Raw genomic sequence first — 17,709 nt, 5'->3', positions numbered from 1 at the left:
TGCATCTGCATATTTTTGGTTAACATTATTTTTTTACTTCTAAGTATTAACTGACAAAATAGTAATAAAGGTTATAAGTTTCTTTACTTATATCGAACATAGTCAACTTAACGTTTAGTATTTACAGTAAATTACTGAATTAATCTTACACGCACAATAAAAACCCGTTTTTTTTCATTTGATTTTGACGCGGTAAGTTTATGACGTTTTTCACAGACTAACGTAATCTGTCTGTAACTGTTGTGCACATGTCATGTTAAGTTGTCACCTTGATTTTAATCTAATTTCATAATAGTACATTACGATACAAGTGCGAAAAATAGGAAATTCGAAACAAGTGGCGATAAATTAAAACACGAGCGAAGGGAGTGTTTTAAATCGACACGAGTTGCGAATTACCTATTCGCACATGTATCGTACAACGTTTTACAGTACATATGGCCCTTTAAATGTTCGACACAGTAACGTAATATGCTAATTTTCGCACTAGTGCGGTAAAGTAGCATCATATGTACTGTAAAATATCTAAAAACAACTAAAGCCTGTTTTTGCATGCGTGCTGCGCAAGTGCTGAGACTTGCCAAGCGTCGGCTATGCGATGGAATGAAATAGCAATATCGCATCCCACTTTAATGCATAAAACTGCGTCCCTTGTTGGTCCCTTGGCATGCATGTAAATTAGGCTTAAACATTAAGTACAAATATAATACTACAATGAGGAAATGCCGCTAGCATCCTTGGTGCAATGCCTCAAGGGCCTATTTTAGATATAAGCTAGTTATAGTAATCATCTATATATATCCATTCTGTATATTGTTGTAAATAAAGATATTTAATTTTGTTCAGTACAAATATATTCGAGACACTTTTTAGAACGATGGCCTGATGCCTGACGTTTGCAAAATGACAACAAACAATTGACAGTGACAGTCATGACATAAATGCCACTTGCACTAAAAGACACTCGGAATCTGAAGAATAGTAGTCAGTTTGTCAGTTACAGTAGAGTATTTATTATATTTTTATTGGGAATAACCTTAGGAGTATTACTATTATTTTGCATATTGCACCTGTCTTCCAAGTGGCCGCTGTAGTACGGTATTTTTATCATGCTATTTAACTTTACAAATATAGTTGTGTGATTCATTTCTGTTATAAGATCCTAAATAACTGCAGGAATTCGGTCATTAACCAAGAGAAAGTTAGTGTAGAAAGCCATTGCCAAATTATTATTGGAAAATGAATATCCCTAATCTACTCAGATCCATGGTCAAGAGCAGTACACTATTCAAGAATCACAGACATTTGCCCAGGTAAGAATATTGACTATTATTATTTATTCAGGTACAGGTGAAATAGATTATTTTATATCCTATTTCCTTGATGGTGTTAGTATGTCTACTATAGTATCAGGTAGAGAAATTATTTGATGTAGAGAGGCAACAATATACTGTAACTGGACCCTTCATTAATTTGAATATTAATTGCTGTGCAGTAGAATCACGATTATCGGAACCCTCAATTATCCAATCATCAATTAAAATTTTCTTTTTTATAAAAAATATATATTTTATTATGTTTAAAGTAGCTTGTAACTTTTTTCCAAGAGTTTTATATTTTAACATACTGTGATATTTTTATTAAAATATAGTTTTTATTTGAACTTGTCCAAGAAAAACCTTGCCTTGGCCCCAATTAATTTCGGATAACCAAGGTTCTACTGTAATTAAATTTCATCTGTGTACATAATATTGTTTCAAGTATCTGTAGGTGAAACTTATCATTGACGTAAATGCATAAATTACTGGCAATAATTAAACACCTGTCCAAATATAGTCATTCACTTAAAGTAGTAATAGTATAATTAATATTATTTATCAATGTATGAACCATAGGTGCCCAAACTCTTTTGCCGTCCTATACATACTTAGGGATTAAAGATAAATTCAGCACCCACTATCATGAAATTATAGCTTAATTAAAAATGTATTTCATCAGTACTTTTAAAACTCATATATTTTAAAACAACATTGATAAAAAGGCAGTAGTAAATACATACTAAAAACTTCATAACTTTATTTAAACATATTATGATTATATACTATTAAATATATTTCAACACCAGTGACAGGTTAGAACCTACTGAGTGTAAGTAATAATAAGATAAAAGAGGTTTTTCATGTTATTGCACGTAACAGAACAAGTAGTGGTGATAATAATGAAATTGAAGACATCTATATTGGCTGGGTTCATAAGGGCTGTCAATTGTGAGTTACATTCTTACGATCTAAAGCATAGTTCATATAGAATTGGCACATACTTAGCAATGTTTAAAAAATAATAATTAAAGTTTTCGACCATGAAAATTGAGAACAGGAAATTGATCATGCACAAATACTTCGAAAATTCTTATCGATCCTTGACAAAAACAGCTAAGTCGTTTAAGATGCTAAAAGCTAGTATTTGTAGGGTCATAAAACGTTACAAGGAGACTCTATGTGCTGACAGGAAAATACAAACTAATCGAAGGTCTGGGACAAATAACAAGATTTTGGGAAGAAAGTCCCAAGGTCACTCAAACAAAATTCAGGATGGTGTAATTACGATTAATCCCAAAAATTCAAAGAAACTTCTAGAAAGATAAAGATGATTGACCTCAGAGGTGGCTATTAGAGCAATCGAACAATAAAACAGCCAAATCGGACTGTTAAACAGATCCGACAAGCTAAAACACTAGCTCGACTATTGTACGACCCAGTTTTGACAAAATTTGAAGGTTGGTTGTCGTTAGACGGCAAGACGTATGTAAAACTCGATTTTAATCAACTACTCGGTTCGAAGTTTTATATGGCCAATAATAGAGGTAATTTACTCGAAAAATATAAGTTCGTGAAACTTGACAAGTTCGCAAAAAAACATATGATATGGCAAGGAATTTATAATTGCGGCTGTAAGACGAAAAGTTTTATAACATAGTCAACAATGAAGTCGGACCTTTATATTAAAGAGTGCTTAGAAAAATGAGTATTGCCAATTATTAGAACCCATAACGGTCCTGTGAAATGTTGGCCAGATTTAGCCAGCTGCCACTACTCAAAAAAAGTTTTGGCATGGTATGCTAATAATCAGTCCAATTACGTACCCCGCGAGATGAATCCTCCGAATTGTCCCCAATTTCAACCTATCAAAAACTACTGGGCAATCATGAAAAAAAAATTAAATAAGACTAGTCAAATTGTCCAGGGTATCAATTCATTGCGATCTACAAAAAATCAACACGCCAAAAATGTCGACAAAAGTGTTGTGCAGAAAATGACGGGGTCCATTATGAAAACAGTTCGTAATTATTTACATAACAGAGATTTTTTTTTAATTTATATTATTTTGAAAGCTAAATACATTACTATTTTAAATTCACCATTCATAACTTTCTTATTTTATTAATTTAAAAAAATAACAATCTTCTAGTGCGTACCAATTCTATATGAACTATGCTTTACTAGCAACCCGCCCCGGCTTCATATGGGTTAACAAACGATACACCTAACCTTACTCAAGAATCACTCTATTGATAAGTAGAAACCGCATGAAATCCTTTCAGTAGTGTTTGAGTTTTCGTGAACGTACTTACATACAGACAGACAGATGTGGCGGGGTACTGTTTTAAAAGGTGTATAGATTTCTCTTCATAGGCATTCCTTTCATTTCTACACTAAGACAACCTGACTAGCATAGTTGGTTGTGACCCTGCCTATGTAGGCAGGGACCTGGGCCCAATTCCCAGTAAGGTCATATATTTATATCTGTGAAGATTGGAAAACTGTGTATTTATTTGTGTGAGCATGGATATTACTTCCTGAAATGGGTATTTCTATGTGTTTAATAGGCCATGGAATTGGTACATTTTACCTAACATTAAATGAGGTAGTTCTGTTTTTTTAATATGTTGGTAGTGATGAAATGGTATTAACAAATACAAGTTTTCAACCTCAAAAGCCCTTGGGATCATTGAAAAGTACATGAAAATCAATTAAATTTTAGGACTTTTTTCAGTTGTTGTAATTTTTTTCCACCAAAATCTGGAGTTACGGCAAACGTCACTATGCACACTTTTAAGAAGAAGAAATTTGCAATGAATTGACTATAATTTTTTTAGTAATCCAAATAGTTCATAAGATACGGCTTCTCAAAGGTTTGTAAAATTTGAACTAACTGTAACTCAAATAAGCTGCAAATGCTCAGCTGTCTGCATCTGCAACTACAACAATGGTTAATCGTGCGAGAATATACAGGACTGGAGATGTGTGCCGACATTGAAAAACCATTCATTGATAATCCAACATCAAGTGACAATTTCGACCGGCCTGATCAGGTTGACGAAGAAATGCTACCACTCACGCAGCACTGGACGGCGGAATATTATTGAAAAAGTTATAGTTATGGCTATTGGGGCAGAACTTTTAGATGCCAAAGGTAGATGTAATGCCGCGTCCTCATATATCATGTCTCTGAACGAAGTTGATCGGAATACCACCTTTGGGGTACAACACAACACGTCGAGGCTCGTATTGGAATTTAAGTGGGGTGTTCTTGGAGGGTTCCACCCTAAACTGGGAGAGGAGCTTCGCCAAGCACACCCGGGATTGTACCTGCGCGAACCGGGTCCCTGAAACAATGCAACACAGAAATCATCATTTTGTCCTGCAAAATACGTATAGTGCTGGAAACATACCTGCTCTAACGGTGAATCCAATAATGAGAATAAGTGCGCAATCGTTATGCAAGATAGAATAAAGGGGCAAATAAAGGATTTACGACATTCGATGTTCGCGTTAGGTCCTCTGTGGGTTTTTAACCTCATTAGATTTATCTGACTCCCAATACCGCTATTATCAAATCACTATCTGGGTGTCTATCTAGTTGGCAGTCACCTTATGTAACTTCACAAATTATTAATTTTGCTGTTATTTTCCACGGCGATAATTCGTTGGCTAGAGCTTTTGACATAGTATAGGTACATATCTAGGTATATGTTAATTATACAGGACTAAGATTATACCTCAATAACATTACACTAACCGATGCAGTTTCTAGGTCCAAGTCCAAAAGGCAAAAATGCGCACGAATGTCTCGATGCCACGTTCTCGGGGGAGAATCTCTCTGGGTCAAACTTCTCTGGGTTAGGGTATATCCTTTCGTCATAATGGATGCCAAGCACCGGAATTTTAATCAACTGATTCTTCTCTATCGTTACATTAGTACCAGGTATGCTATAGGTGTTGTTAGACTTTCTTTTCAATTCAGTTACAATCGGATACATTCTCAATGTTTCATCGAAAACTTTGCCCATGTAAGTCAAATCCAAAACAGCTTGTAGAGTCATCTCTCCATCATGTTTCTTCAATACTTCATTTATTTCGGCCACTACCTTGTCTTGGATCTCTGGGTTGAGAGCTAATTGGTACAGGAAGAAACCCATAGTTGACGCACTGGTTTCGTAACCCGCGGCATAAAAAACAAATGCCTGTGCCGCCATGACCTCATCAGTTATGTCTAAACTTCTCTCAGTGACATCGTCTGTTCTCCTTGGTCCAGTAATGCGCTTCTCTTTTCTCAAATTCAAAATTAAATCCATAAAGTCGTTTCTATTAGTTGGTTTACCATCTCTCTGCACAATTACATCTTTAACCAAATCGAAAAAGAATGTATTGAGCTCTCTTGGAAAAAGAGAGCCTCCGATTTTCTTTAAAATACCAGGATACATCATCTCAAGTTCACGACCAAAGTTGACGGTAAATATTTTACGGTCGATTCTACGAAGTGTTTCGTGTTCTTGGTTGAAAGTATCGATGTCTACGCCAAACGCACAGGCAGCTATAGCGGCCTGCGTGAACTTTTGTACCATATTGTGGACTTCTTGTTCCGAATTTAACTGTATAACCCGGGATACATACTTTAAAAACATATCTCCACGTTCACTTATAAGGTAAATCATGTTCTTCAGCTTTCCAGAAGTGAAAAGTGGGGAGAAGCGGTTTCTCAAAACTCGCCAAGTATCGCCGTCAGCATGAAACAAATTTGCTCCAAGACCCGTCTTTTTAAACTCAACACCACGGTCTACAAAAATATCAAAGTCTTTTATTAGAATATTCTTCACGACATCTAGATCCCTTATTAGCAATTCAGGAGATCTCATTACGAATATTCCTACCACTTTCTCCTCTGGATACTTATCGTAAATATTTTTGAAAACGACGCCAATGGGTTTTCTTCTGAGTATTGCATCCTTTATATTTCCAAAGAAAAACGTCGGATTTGGGCCAACAACATTTTTTTCTTTCCAATAATTGTTATATTTTGTGAAGTGATTGTACAAGAAGGAAACAATGATAATAAATATTAGAATTAAAATTATTACTGCCATTGTAATAATTTTACACTACCCGAAACCTCAAACTTCAAACGAGTACTGAAAGTAATTTCAATAGCTCCGTTCTTATCTCATAATAACTAAACACAGATATGTATGTGTTTTTTTAAAAGAACTTATCAATAGCTAAACATTATGTTATATCACAATGGTAATACTATTCATGAGGATTAAAGAATAAGATAACTTCAGACAGGGGAGCCCGGGGTGAAATAGATAGGCTTTCCTTTTCCTCCTATAGGTATAACCGCTGAAGGCAGTAAGATGGAAGTAAAAAAGATGGCCCTAGTCGTATGGATCCTGGCCCGATCACGACTCGATAATAAGCACCAATTCATGAGATTGGTGGCACTAAATAGCACCTAGACATAATGAATATGTGCAATAATAAAATAAATCTTATTATCCTGTCGTGGTCGGGCCAGAATCAATGATGCGGCCCAAGCCTGCGCGGGACCACTTGGCGGATACACCATAGTACGAAAATCGTTTTTGTGTCTTCGGGCGTACGACATGTGTAGGGCATAAATCAATGTTTGCGTAAAATATGTATATTAAACAATGTGTTTGTCCACGTATAGTGGAACCGCTCATCACGTATAGTACGATGAATTTTATCTACAAATCACCTTCCATACCTATGTTTTTTTTCTCAACCATTTAAAAAATGCATCCTTTCAAAGTTTTATGGTGCCAAACACTACTGCAGTTGGTTAATGTACCATTATCTGTCGATTTACCTTTCGCACATTAAAAAATAATAATGCAATAGCTTATGAATTAGGGCACACATTTGAATCATAAATGTCACAGAGAATTTTCCACAATTACTCAGGAATTATTGTTAAACTAGACGAAAACCCGGCTTTGCTCGGGTAAAATAATAACTCTGACACACTCAGTAAGTACAAAAATGCGGCTATATAATTTTTAAGAAAAAAAAAACCGACTTCAATGAGGGAGACCGGTGAAAGAACGATTATTGTTGATTTTAGATTTCATACAATGAAATTAAAAAGACAGCGTCTTACGCCTAATTATGTAGAAAAGGAGGTAACATGATTTTTTTTGCCACTGCACCCACCTTGACACATTTCAGATTTGCCCTATGGTTGACTGGTAAGATACCCGCAATAGGGTATTCGACTGTATTTAAGATAAATAATTTCACACCATGCATGAAATAAAGCACCAGATAATTATTAAAAAAAAATGGGATAGAAATATAAAAATGTGCCTTGAAAATTTAACTGCTTGACAAAGAGAACAAATTGCCAAACGTGAACTATGCATCATTGAAGAGTTCCGTTCTGTTCATTATCAGCAGTTCCACTTCATCAAATGTCATTTATACAAATGTAAATACTTGACTAAGATCACTATATATATGCCTTTAACATTTGAGGAGTTCCCTCGAGTCCTCATGGACCCCGGACCCCGGACCCCATCGTCGGAACTCGAACTTGACAAAAATTTGCCTTTAAAATTTAATTTACTTAACAAACACAGCGAAGAGGAGAAATCGTCAAACGTGTACTATGCGTCGTTGAAGAGTTCCATTCTGATCATCATCAGCAGTTCCATTTCAACAAATGTCACTTTTTTAAATGTAAATGCTTGATTTGTTACAGAAAATACAAAAATCACTATATGTATGCCTTTCACATTTGAAGAGTGCCCTCGATTCCTCATGGATACCATCATCAGAACTGAGTTTTGACAAAAACGGGACCAATCTGTATATATATAAATTCAAACAAAAAAATAATTTTCAAAATCGGTTCAGAAATGACGGAGTTATGGAATAACAAACATTAAAAAAAATAAAAACAACCGAATTGATAACCTCCTCTTTTGAAATCTTGAAGTCGGTTAAAAATGTAGGCGTGAAGGGTTGTCCTCCCATAGAAAATTTTATTTACCGCACCTTAATTTATACATCATTTACAAACAATGACATACATAGTCATTCTTTAAAAAAGTTTGTGCATCTTACACACTGGTTGCCAACCAACGTGCTGTCGCAAACGTATTCACAATAGGGTTGTTTCCAATTTTTTGAAACGTTTGTAATACGTTATATATTAACCAAACGTTGCCTTAAAATTTAAAAGTTAAATTACCCTAAAAACGGCTTTAAATATATTAAATTAACAAAATATATTTTGACCCATGCTTTCGCGCCCAAAACGCTCTTTGAAAATTGTATGACGTCACAGTTTACGGTTTGACACAACTATGTACATACCAAAGAGTAAAGTAATTATATAGGTACATACACACGTAACACCAAGGCCTCCCGTTGTCTATTCTCAGTGCAGAATTTGATACTGAAGCCGTAGCCATTTAGGTGGTGGGCAAGCTGTGTATGCGTGCGTGTCGGTTTTTAACCAGCTAATAAAATATTTTTTCTGCAATAATGAGTTTTTATATATCATAAAGTATTTATTATCCATTAGCATTTCTATGATGTTAATTTTTAGTGCAGATATCGCAGCTTCAATTAATTGCCCACCACCAAAATGGCTACGGCTTGAGTATTATTTTGTGCGAGAACAGACCTATATACTTACTTTACTCTTTGGAACAGACAACGGGGGGCCTACCGCAAAAACCGAAAATCGTATATTGTGGGGATCTTTTTCTTTTACTCTTACTAAGACATAATTAGAATGACAGAGCAATGACGAACTTCGATTTTCGCGGTTATAGCCCAGTGTCAAACCGTGAGTTGTGACGTCATCAGAATCTTCAATGTCGTTTTGACTTAGGTCACGTAACGTACATTAAAAGATATTTTAAATTCAATATTTACAAAAATATGCTCATTAGAGTTCCACTAAAGGCAGTTTAACATGTTCTTATAATCCATAAGAATTTATTGGGATACTATTCTGCCCTAAGATTTATAGATGGAAACAACCCTATTCCCGAACGCACCCGTCGCTGTCATTTTCCAAATTCAATATGGCCTACCTTTCGTCATGTGTTTGTCATTAAATTAACACTTTTAAATGCAAAATACGCGATAATCCGAATTTTGCCAATATATGTAGTGGATTCAAAACTCTTATTTTTTAACGCTCTTTCATTTGAGTATAATTTCATTCGGGTCTACCGTAAACCTCGACGGAATTATTAATATACACCGTGTTTTTATTGAATTCCGTTAACTTCGGGGTATTGCTAAGTACGTTTAAGGAAACTACATGACATAGTTATTTAAAAAAAATAATTAAATATTTTTTTAAACATTTTTTGTTGTTATAAAAAGTAATTAAATGTTGCATATAGCGTTGTTGTTGCACGGACATTACATTTATCTCAATCAAACAATTGAAAACTATGACATGTCAATGTCATTTCGAACATAGATCGTCCGAGATAGTACTTTCGTTTAGTAGCAAATGTATTAACCCGTACTAAACACTAATCAATATGTGAACGGGCCCTAAGGTAAGTGTACACACTCGTAAGAGCTTTATAAGATAAAAATAAAATATTGATTATCTCCGAAATGGAGTTAATTAGAATACCGGTGTCTTTGAGAAAGTTACTTAATTTAAGCTCAGGAATGCACCCTTGAAATTGACGCAAATAAAAAAAAAAACACGGTGTAGATGATAGTATAGGATATCAGCTAAAAGATGACATCAAAATGATAGCCCTAGTTAAAACATTTCACAATTTACACGAGTCCAATCAAGACCTTCTGTAATGAGCATTAATTTGTTCTAAAGAATAATTGCTCGCCGCCCAAATTATCATTTGGAACTAAAGCAACTTAAATAGTTCGACGCACATTACAAATGGTGTTGTTTGGACTCGTGTAACTTGTGAAATGTTTTAACTAGGGCTACCATTTTAATATCAACTTTTAGCTGCCTGTACTATCATTTAATAATAAAAAAGTACAGGACAACCACCTCATTTTCGAAAAAAAAGTAAAATATAAAAAAAAGTAAATTTTTAAGATAATTTTTATCTTTGTTATTAATTCTATTGTGGAAAATTCTCTGTAACAATTATACTTGAAATTTATGCCCTAATGATTTTTATTTTTTAAATGTGCGATAGGTAAATGGACAGATAATGGTACATTAACCAAGTGCAGTCATGTTTGGCGCCATAAAACTTTAGGGGGAGCATTTTTAAAATGGTTGAGAAAAAACATAAGTATGGGAGGTAATTTGCCGATAAAATTCATCGTACTATATGTGGTTAACGGCTCCACTATACGTATACAAACACATTGTATTACTATAAGTAAATATTCTTTATATTGCACCATACAGTTAAAATTACGCAGAATATGAAATACAGTTAAAAGCCAGGTAACAACAGGCGGTCTTAATATCGCTCGGCTTAATAGAGGTAATTATAAAAACGCGTAAAGTACAGTCTTCTTACTTTCTTCATGTTACAGAAGTTATTATTATTTCAGAGGTTTATTAATAATTTATTTCGTGGTATAGAGGTGTTAAAACAATAGGTTTGGGCTTTGAAGGGAGGGGAGTGAGGAGTCCTGTTAACGAGGATTTCCTTTCATTGACGTTCGAGTTGCGCTGTTGCTGTTACTAGTTAGAACAAAGAAGGAAAGAAAATACTTTTATTTAACTCCACAACTTATACATAAAAGAAAAGAAGACATGCATACATAAAAAAACGCATCGGACGCTAAAGTAGGAACCCCACTCAGCATAGTGCCGCGGTAATTCGTGGCGCTGGTTTTCAGTGGGGACGTCACTTAAAACTTGGCTAGGAGTTAGTGGCGACACATACGCCAACGACACACAGAACAGATATAAAAAACACAAAATATGAAAACATAAACAAAACAAAAGGATAAAAAATCATTAAGGGGTGAACCGAAAAAAAAACTAAACTTGGAATGAAATAAGTTTTTGGCAAAAATTTCATTTTTGGTACAAGCTTTGATCGCTGACTACTTTTTTCCACAGGCAACTAATACTCATCGGGCCAATTCTAAAAACCCCAAACACAATTAGGCTTCGTTGTTTTATCACAGAGTTCCTATGGCTACCTCCTGTCTCCATCATCAGATCAGCTTGATGGTACCATAATATTGCATTGTCACCCGACTTACCTAGTTGGTTACTAAGTTCTGATACTCAATTTGCAACGTCTTTATTTCCGTTAAAAAAAATGCTACCGAAAAAATTAAAAATGACATAATGTGGTGGATTTGTGAGCTATAACTATGTACCACACATAACGCTTATCTCGTCGTATCTATAATGAATTGGGGCCTAAAAGAGAATCGGATCGCAGTAATTGCGTTGCACAAATGTGGGCACCCGCCAAACATGATTTTGAAGTTACTTGAAAACCTAAAAATCAACAAACAATTTGTTTATCGCACAATTAATAGATACAATAGTACTCAGATCTTCGATGGCCGCAAGAGGTCTGGAAGACCACGCACCGTTCGGACCCCAGCTCTAATAGAGGCAGTGAAAGCGAGAATTGCAAGAAACCCCGTCCGGAAGCAAAAGTTGTTGGCAAAACAGATGTCTGTGAAGAGAAGCTCCCTAAAAAAAGTTATCAATGAAGACCTTGGACTACACGCTTACCGCAGACAAAAAGGTCATTTGCTTAATGGACGATTAAAGACTATGAGGCTAGAGAGAAGTCGCGTGCTATTGAAGCGGTACGCACAAAATGGCCACCGAAAAATACTATTTACAGATGAAAAAAATGTACTATTGAAGAATGTTGTAACCGCCAGAATGACAGAGTGTATGCAAAAAATAGTCAAGAGGCGATTGCGGCTGTTCCGAGAGTGCAACGAGGCCATCATCCCTCTTATGTGATGATTTGGCTGGGTGTGTTATACTCAGGGCTAACACAGGTTCATTTCTGTGAAAAAGGTGTGAAAACTGGGGCCAAAGTTTACCAGGAAACCGTTCTCGAACCAATAGTGAAGCCCTTAAGCCACACCCTATTTCAAAACCAGCCATGGGTCTTTCAACAGGACTCAGCACCTGGTTTCGAAGGAACAAAATTGACTTATTGCCCACGAAGACTGGCCGTCCTCCAGCCCGGACCTTAACCCCCTGGATTATGCCATATGGCAGGTTATTGAGGAGAAAGCCTGTGCTAAACCCCACACAAATCTTGACTCCCTCAAGCGGGCCATAGCTAAGACAGTGACGGAATTAGACATGACAATCGTACGTGCCGCTATTGATGACTGGCCTCGTCGTTTGAGGGCCTGTGTCAAGGCCAGAGGAGGCCTTTTTGAATGATATTGTCATATGTAATTCCTGATTTTGTGTACTTTATTTTAATATATAGTTTATTCAATTTTCGTTCGTATATTTTATGTAGATAAAGATTATTGCAGTAACAGAATTTAGTAACCAACTAGGTACATATGTATGCAAATTTTCAGCTTCATCGGAAACCGGAAAGTGCGTCAAATTTAACTTGCAAGATTTGTTCCATACATACTAACAGAGCAAGTTAAATAAAAGATTGTAAAAAACTGATGCGACTGAGAACAAACTAAGTTTTTTTAGAATAACTACAATAAAAAGCGACTTTTAATTTGGATAATTGTCCGTTTTTGAATTTATTATTTTTTCTGTAGGAGTGATAGGCAGCTTCTTCCTAGTGCGTTCAGTGGCAGCTTTTTACGGACCCGTTTTTAGGGTTCCGTAGCCAAATGGCAAAAAACGGAACCATTATGGATTCGTCATGTCTGTCTGTCTGTCCGTCCGTATGTCACAGCTCCTTTTTTCCGAAACTATAAGAACAATACTGTTGAAACTTGGTAAGTAGATGTATTATGTGAACCGCATTAAGATTTTCACACAAAAATATATATTAAAAAAAACATAAATTTTGGGGGTTCCCCAACTTCCCCATACTTAGAACTGAAACTCAAAATAATTTTTTCATCAAACCCATACGTGTGGGGTACGTATGGATAGGTCTTCATAAATGATATTGAGTTATCTAATATAATTTTTTCTAAACTGAATAATTTGCGCGAGAGACACTTCCAAAGTGCTAAAATGTGTGCCGGTCCCCCCTGTAATTTCTAAAATAAGAGGATGCCAAATGCAATTTTTGTACGTAGGAAATTGTATGATTTTCGACTTTGGTCTAGAATTAAGTAACACACATTTTCTGTAACTTTACCCATCCTAACCTTCGTACGAAAAACTAAACTGACTTTCATCGTAGTTCGTTACACTTTAGCAGCATATCTACTTCAGTTTTTAAGATAATTATGACATATGCATGGTATGCTTCGTTTTCGCAAATTCTATTAGCAATATTTGTGATGGGCCCAGGGTCACTTGTTTCTAGAGATCTACCACTTCGAGGCCTCTGTTCAAGAGACAACATACCAAATTAGTTATTTATTATGAAATGCACGAAAACTTCGTGATAATTTTAAGTGTTTCGAGATCAGGCATGTAGGATCTTGCAAATTTTCTTGCTATTTGGAAAAGACCAATTTTCAGTGATCTCTTCTATTTGCCGGTGTAAAGTCGAACAGCGTAAAACCAGAATTATTTATATTGGAATATATTATATAATAATAAGACTTTTTATTCCAGTAAGAAAGCCGTGGTCATCTTGCTTAGAAACAAAATAACAGCGGCTTGAAATTTACAGTTTTTTTTTTCGGTACAGGCCTTATTATATATGTTATACACAATGGAAATGAAAAAATAAAACTAACAAAAATTAACACTACCTACAAATCTAAAATTGTCATAATTTTACAATACTAATGACGGTAGGTAGTCAATTAGTAACTGTAGGAGATTGTACGATTGCGCAACAGTTGAAATAAAATGCGGCCAAATGCGAATCGGACTCGCCCATAAAGGGTTCCGTACCATTTATGACGTATTAAAAAAACTACTTACTAGATCTGGTTCAAACCAATTTTCGGTGGAAGTTTGCATGGTAATGTATATCATATATTTTTTTTAGAATTTTCATTCTGTTATTTTAGAAGTTACAGGGGGGGGGGGGACACACACTTTATTTCACTTTGGAAGTGTCTCTCGCGCAAACTATTCAGTTTAGAAAAAAATGATATTAGAAACCTAAATATCATTTTTGAAGACCTATCCGTAGATACCCCACACGTATGGGTTTGATGAAAAAAGATTTTTTGAGTTTCAGTCTAAGTATGGGGAACCCCCAAAATTTATTGTTTTTTTTCTATTTTTGTGTAAACATCTTAATGCGGTTCATAGAATACATCTACTTACCAAGTTTGAACAGTATAGCTCTTATAGTTTCGAAAAAAAATTGGCTGTGACATAATCGGACAGGCAGACGGACATGACGAATCTATAAGGGTTCCGTTTTTTGCCATTTGGCTACGGAACCCTAAAAACGACCAAGAACAAAAACATTTGGAATGAAACTCTCAAATACGTGTGAGTTTAATTACCTTCATTACAGGGAGTTTTTGATTTGGATTTGCAATAAGTGTGCACGACATTTAAATTCAGCGAACGGATTGGAGGAGGTAGGTAGTTCCATTGTATTATAAGAAAAATCAGAGGTAGCATCTCGATCTTCTTCTTCTTCTTCCTCGCGTTGTCCCGGCATTTGCCACGGCAGAGGTAGCATCTCGATAAATAAATAAAAACCTAAAATAATAAAAGTTGATTTCTCTCTAATATAATTCATAACAATTTTATCTACAATAAATCAGATAAAAAGAAATCATTTGATTGGTTAAAAAAATATTGTAAAATAATACAAGCTCTAACTTTGGTTTAGTTGTATTTTACAATAAACACGTAAATATATAAGTAACTTAACGTTCACCTATAGGTAGGTATTTTAGCCAGACACATTTCTACTCTATTATGAATATATATAATTAGATAGGTAGAAACGTAGGCTTGAAAAATAACCTTTTATTTTTCAGGGTTCTGTACTCAACTAGGAATCCGAAATGAAAGTGTATTTTAAGCCTTATAGTTTCGCCATGTTCGTCCGTTTGTCTGTCTTTCTATCGGTCCGACGCTCACTGACCGTTAGTTGCTAGAAAATAGCAAAATAAAAATTAGGAAAGATTAGCGTACCTCCCTTAACGTAAAGTGATGATGACTTTTTTATCCTTTAGTGTGCCGTGTTGTTGGATAGGTACAAACGAAATTTTTTTCAGACTATTTTCAGAGATACCGCTCTGAAAGAAAATTCGCCATATATCAATGTCTTTTAATGAAGTTGATCGGAATACCGCCTATGGGGTACAACACGATACGTCGAGGCTCGTATTGCAATTGACTGGGGGTATTCTTAGAAGGTTCCACCCGAAACTGAGAGAGGAGCTTCGCCATACACATCCTGGATTGTAGCTGTGCAAAGCGGATCCCTGAAATGTAATCGTAATTTTAATGCATTTTAGCCTTGGTAAGCTTAAGAATAAATTGATTGATTGATAAACAATATAAATCAGTTATTCGTCGTGCGGTTGGCCGAATTCCTGAATCACGTAGTCTGTTTTGTTTGCATACTTTTAGGATGCATATGGCACAAACTATCGGTTAAACATGTTCAAACTAAAATTCTAATATTACCTAAATAACTCATGACATGACACTCACCGATGCAGTTTCTAGGTCCAAGTCCGAAAGGCAAATACGCACAAGAATGCCTCGCTGCCACATTCTCTGGAGAAAATCTTTCTGGGTCAAACTTCTCAGGGTTAGGGTATATCTTCTCGTCATAATGGATACCAAGCGTTGGAATTTTAATCAACTGATTTTTCTCTATGGTTACATTTGTACCGGGTATCGTATAGGTGCTCTGAGATTTTCTTTTCAAATCGGAAACAATTGGAAACATTCTCAATGTTTCATCGAAAACTTGGCCCATATAAGATAAATCTAAAACAGCTTGTAGGGTTATCTCGCCATTATGTTTTTTTAATACTTCTTTTATTTCTACCACCACCTTGTCTTGTATTTGTGGGTTGAGAGCTAACTGGTACAGGAAGAAACCCATTGTTGCCGCACTGGTTTCATAACCCCCAGCATAAAAACTAAATGCCTGTGCCGCTATTACTTCGTCAGTTAGATCTAAACCCGTCTGAACATCATCGTTTTTCCTTTTTGGTCCAGTAATGTGTCTCTCTTCCTTCATTTTCAAAATTAAATCCATGAAATCGTTTCTATTGGTTGGTTTACCATTTCTTTGCGCAGTGACGTCTTTGACCAAATCGATAAAAAATGTGATAACTTCTGCTGGAAAAAGCGAGCCTCCAATTTTCGTTAAAATTCCAGGATACATCATCTCGAGTTCACGACTAAGGGTCATTATGAATATTTTACTGTCGATCCTACGAAGGGTTTCGTGCTCTTGGTTAAATGTATCGATGTCTATGCCAAATGCGCAAGCGGCTATGGCAGCCAGCGTAAACTTTTGTGTCATTTCGTGGACTTCTTGCTCCGGATTTAACTGTGTGACTCGGGCTACATACTTCACAAATTTATCCCCGCGTTCACATAAAAGATGCATCATATTCTTCAGCTTTCCTGGAGTGAAGAGAGGAGAGAAGCGGCTTCTTAAAAGTCGCCAGGTATCAGCATTACCATGAAACAAGTTCGCTCCAAAACCAGTTCTTTTGAACTCAAAACCACGGTTCACGAAATTATCGAAGTCTTTTATTAATATATATTTTATCACATCTAAATCCCTTACTAACAATTCTGGGGATCTCATCACAAACATCCCTATCACTTTTTCTTCTGGGTACATATCGTAGATATCCTTGAATACGTGACCAATCGGTTTTCGTCTGAGTACTGCATCCTTTATATTTCCGAAGAAGAAAGTTGGTTTTGGGCCAACAACATTTCGTTCATTCCAATAATTATTATACTTTGTGAAGTGGTAGTATAAAAAGGACGCAATGACAAAAGATATCGTTAGAATTAATACCACCATTGTAACCTTATAATCTAAGGCGAACCTCTAACTGTTAATGAAAACAAGTGATACGGCTTCCTTTTTATTATAAAACTAAAGATAGGTAATATTAAGCTAGCAAACTCTTTTACTGCCAATAATTAAACATATTTTATGATATCTTACAGAGATAACAAATAATACTATATTCACTATTAGCTGTGCCCTCGACTGTGTTTGCGGGGAATCATATTCACGGTATTCAGTCATACTTAGTATAAATGTAAATGTATAGGTTTTCACGGAAAGGCCTGACGGATGTTCGTTGGTGCCATGATTTTAGACCGGTATAGACGGCCTGGCCA

General features: G+C 35.6%; 3 protein-coding genes across 4 annotated transcripts in view; 1 reads left to right on the top strand and 2 right to left on the bottom strand.

The window, feature by feature from the left end:
• The first annotated feature begins 970 nt into the window (after nucleotides 1-970).
• Nucleotides 971-17,709, top strand: part of LOC133527492 (uncharacterized) — a 52,052-nt gene continuing 35,313 nt past the window's right edge. Inside the window, exons 1-2 of one of the 2 annotated variants that reach the window (XM_061864521.1) lie at nucleotides 974-1,098; nucleotides 1,177-1,313. In XM_061864521.1, coding sequence (XP_061720505.1) covers nucleotides 1,240-1,313 — 74 coding nt within the window. In that variant the 5' untranslated portion in view covers nucleotides 974-1,098; nucleotides 1,177-1,239. Of the gene's footprint in view, nucleotides 1,314-17,709 lie in introns of both variants that reach the window. The other variant, XM_061864520.1, reaches the window with a different exon arrangement.
• Nucleotides 3,686-6,535, bottom strand: LOC133527489 (cytochrome P450 6B5-like). Its single transcript, XM_061864516.1, has 2 exons — nucleotides 5,080-6,535; nucleotides 3,686-4,666 (listed from the first exon to the last, which is right to left on the bottom strand). Exons 1-2 carry the CDS (start codon nucleotides 6,422-6,424, stop codon nucleotides 4,494-4,496), a joined length of 1,518 nt encoding a protein of 505 aa, XP_061720500.1. The 5' UTR covers nucleotides 6,425-6,535; the 3' UTR covers nucleotides 3,686-4,493.
• On the bottom strand, nucleotides 15,184-17,607 carry LOC133527491 (cytochrome P450 6B5-like). The gene is made up of 2 exons (XM_061864519.1): nucleotides 16,042-17,607; nucleotides 15,184-15,809 (listed from the first exon to the last, which is right to left on the bottom strand). The coding sequence occupies exons 1-2, from the start codon at nucleotides 17,381-17,383 to the stop codon at nucleotides 15,643-15,645; spliced, it is 1,509 nt and encodes a 502-aa protein (XP_061720503.1). The 5' UTR covers nucleotides 17,384-17,607; the 3' UTR covers nucleotides 15,184-15,642.

The sequence above is a fragment of the Cydia pomonella genome, chromosome 18 (genome assembly GCF_033807575.1).
Source record: "Cydia pomonella isolate Wapato2018A chromosome 18, ilCydPomo1, whole genome shotgun sequence".
NCBI lineage: Eukaryota > Metazoa > Arthropoda > Insecta > Lepidoptera > Tortricidae > Cydia > Cydia pomonella.
The sequence above is the reverse complement of the archived record's forward strand: the minus strand, read 5'-3'. Positions and strand labels throughout refer to the sequence as shown.

Bases quoted from the DNA above. Each gene is read 5' to 3' on its own strand.
- LOC133527489 (XM_061864516.1), bottom strand. From the start codon at position 6,424: ATGGCAGTAATAATTTTAATTCTAATATTTATTATCATTGTTTCCTTC. The intron at 4,667-5,079 runs GTTAGTGTAATG...GCATTGTTTCAG, and splicing joins TGGACCTAGAAACTGCATCG to GGACCCGGTTCGCGCAGGTA.
- LOC133527491 (XM_061864519.1), bottom strand. From the start codon at position 17,383: ATGGTGGTATTAATTCTAACGATATCTTTTGTCATTGCGTCCTTTTTA. The intron at 15,810-16,041 runs GTGAGTGTCATG...ATTACATTTCAG, and splicing joins TGGACCTAGAAACTGCATCG to GGATCCGCTTTGCACAGCTA.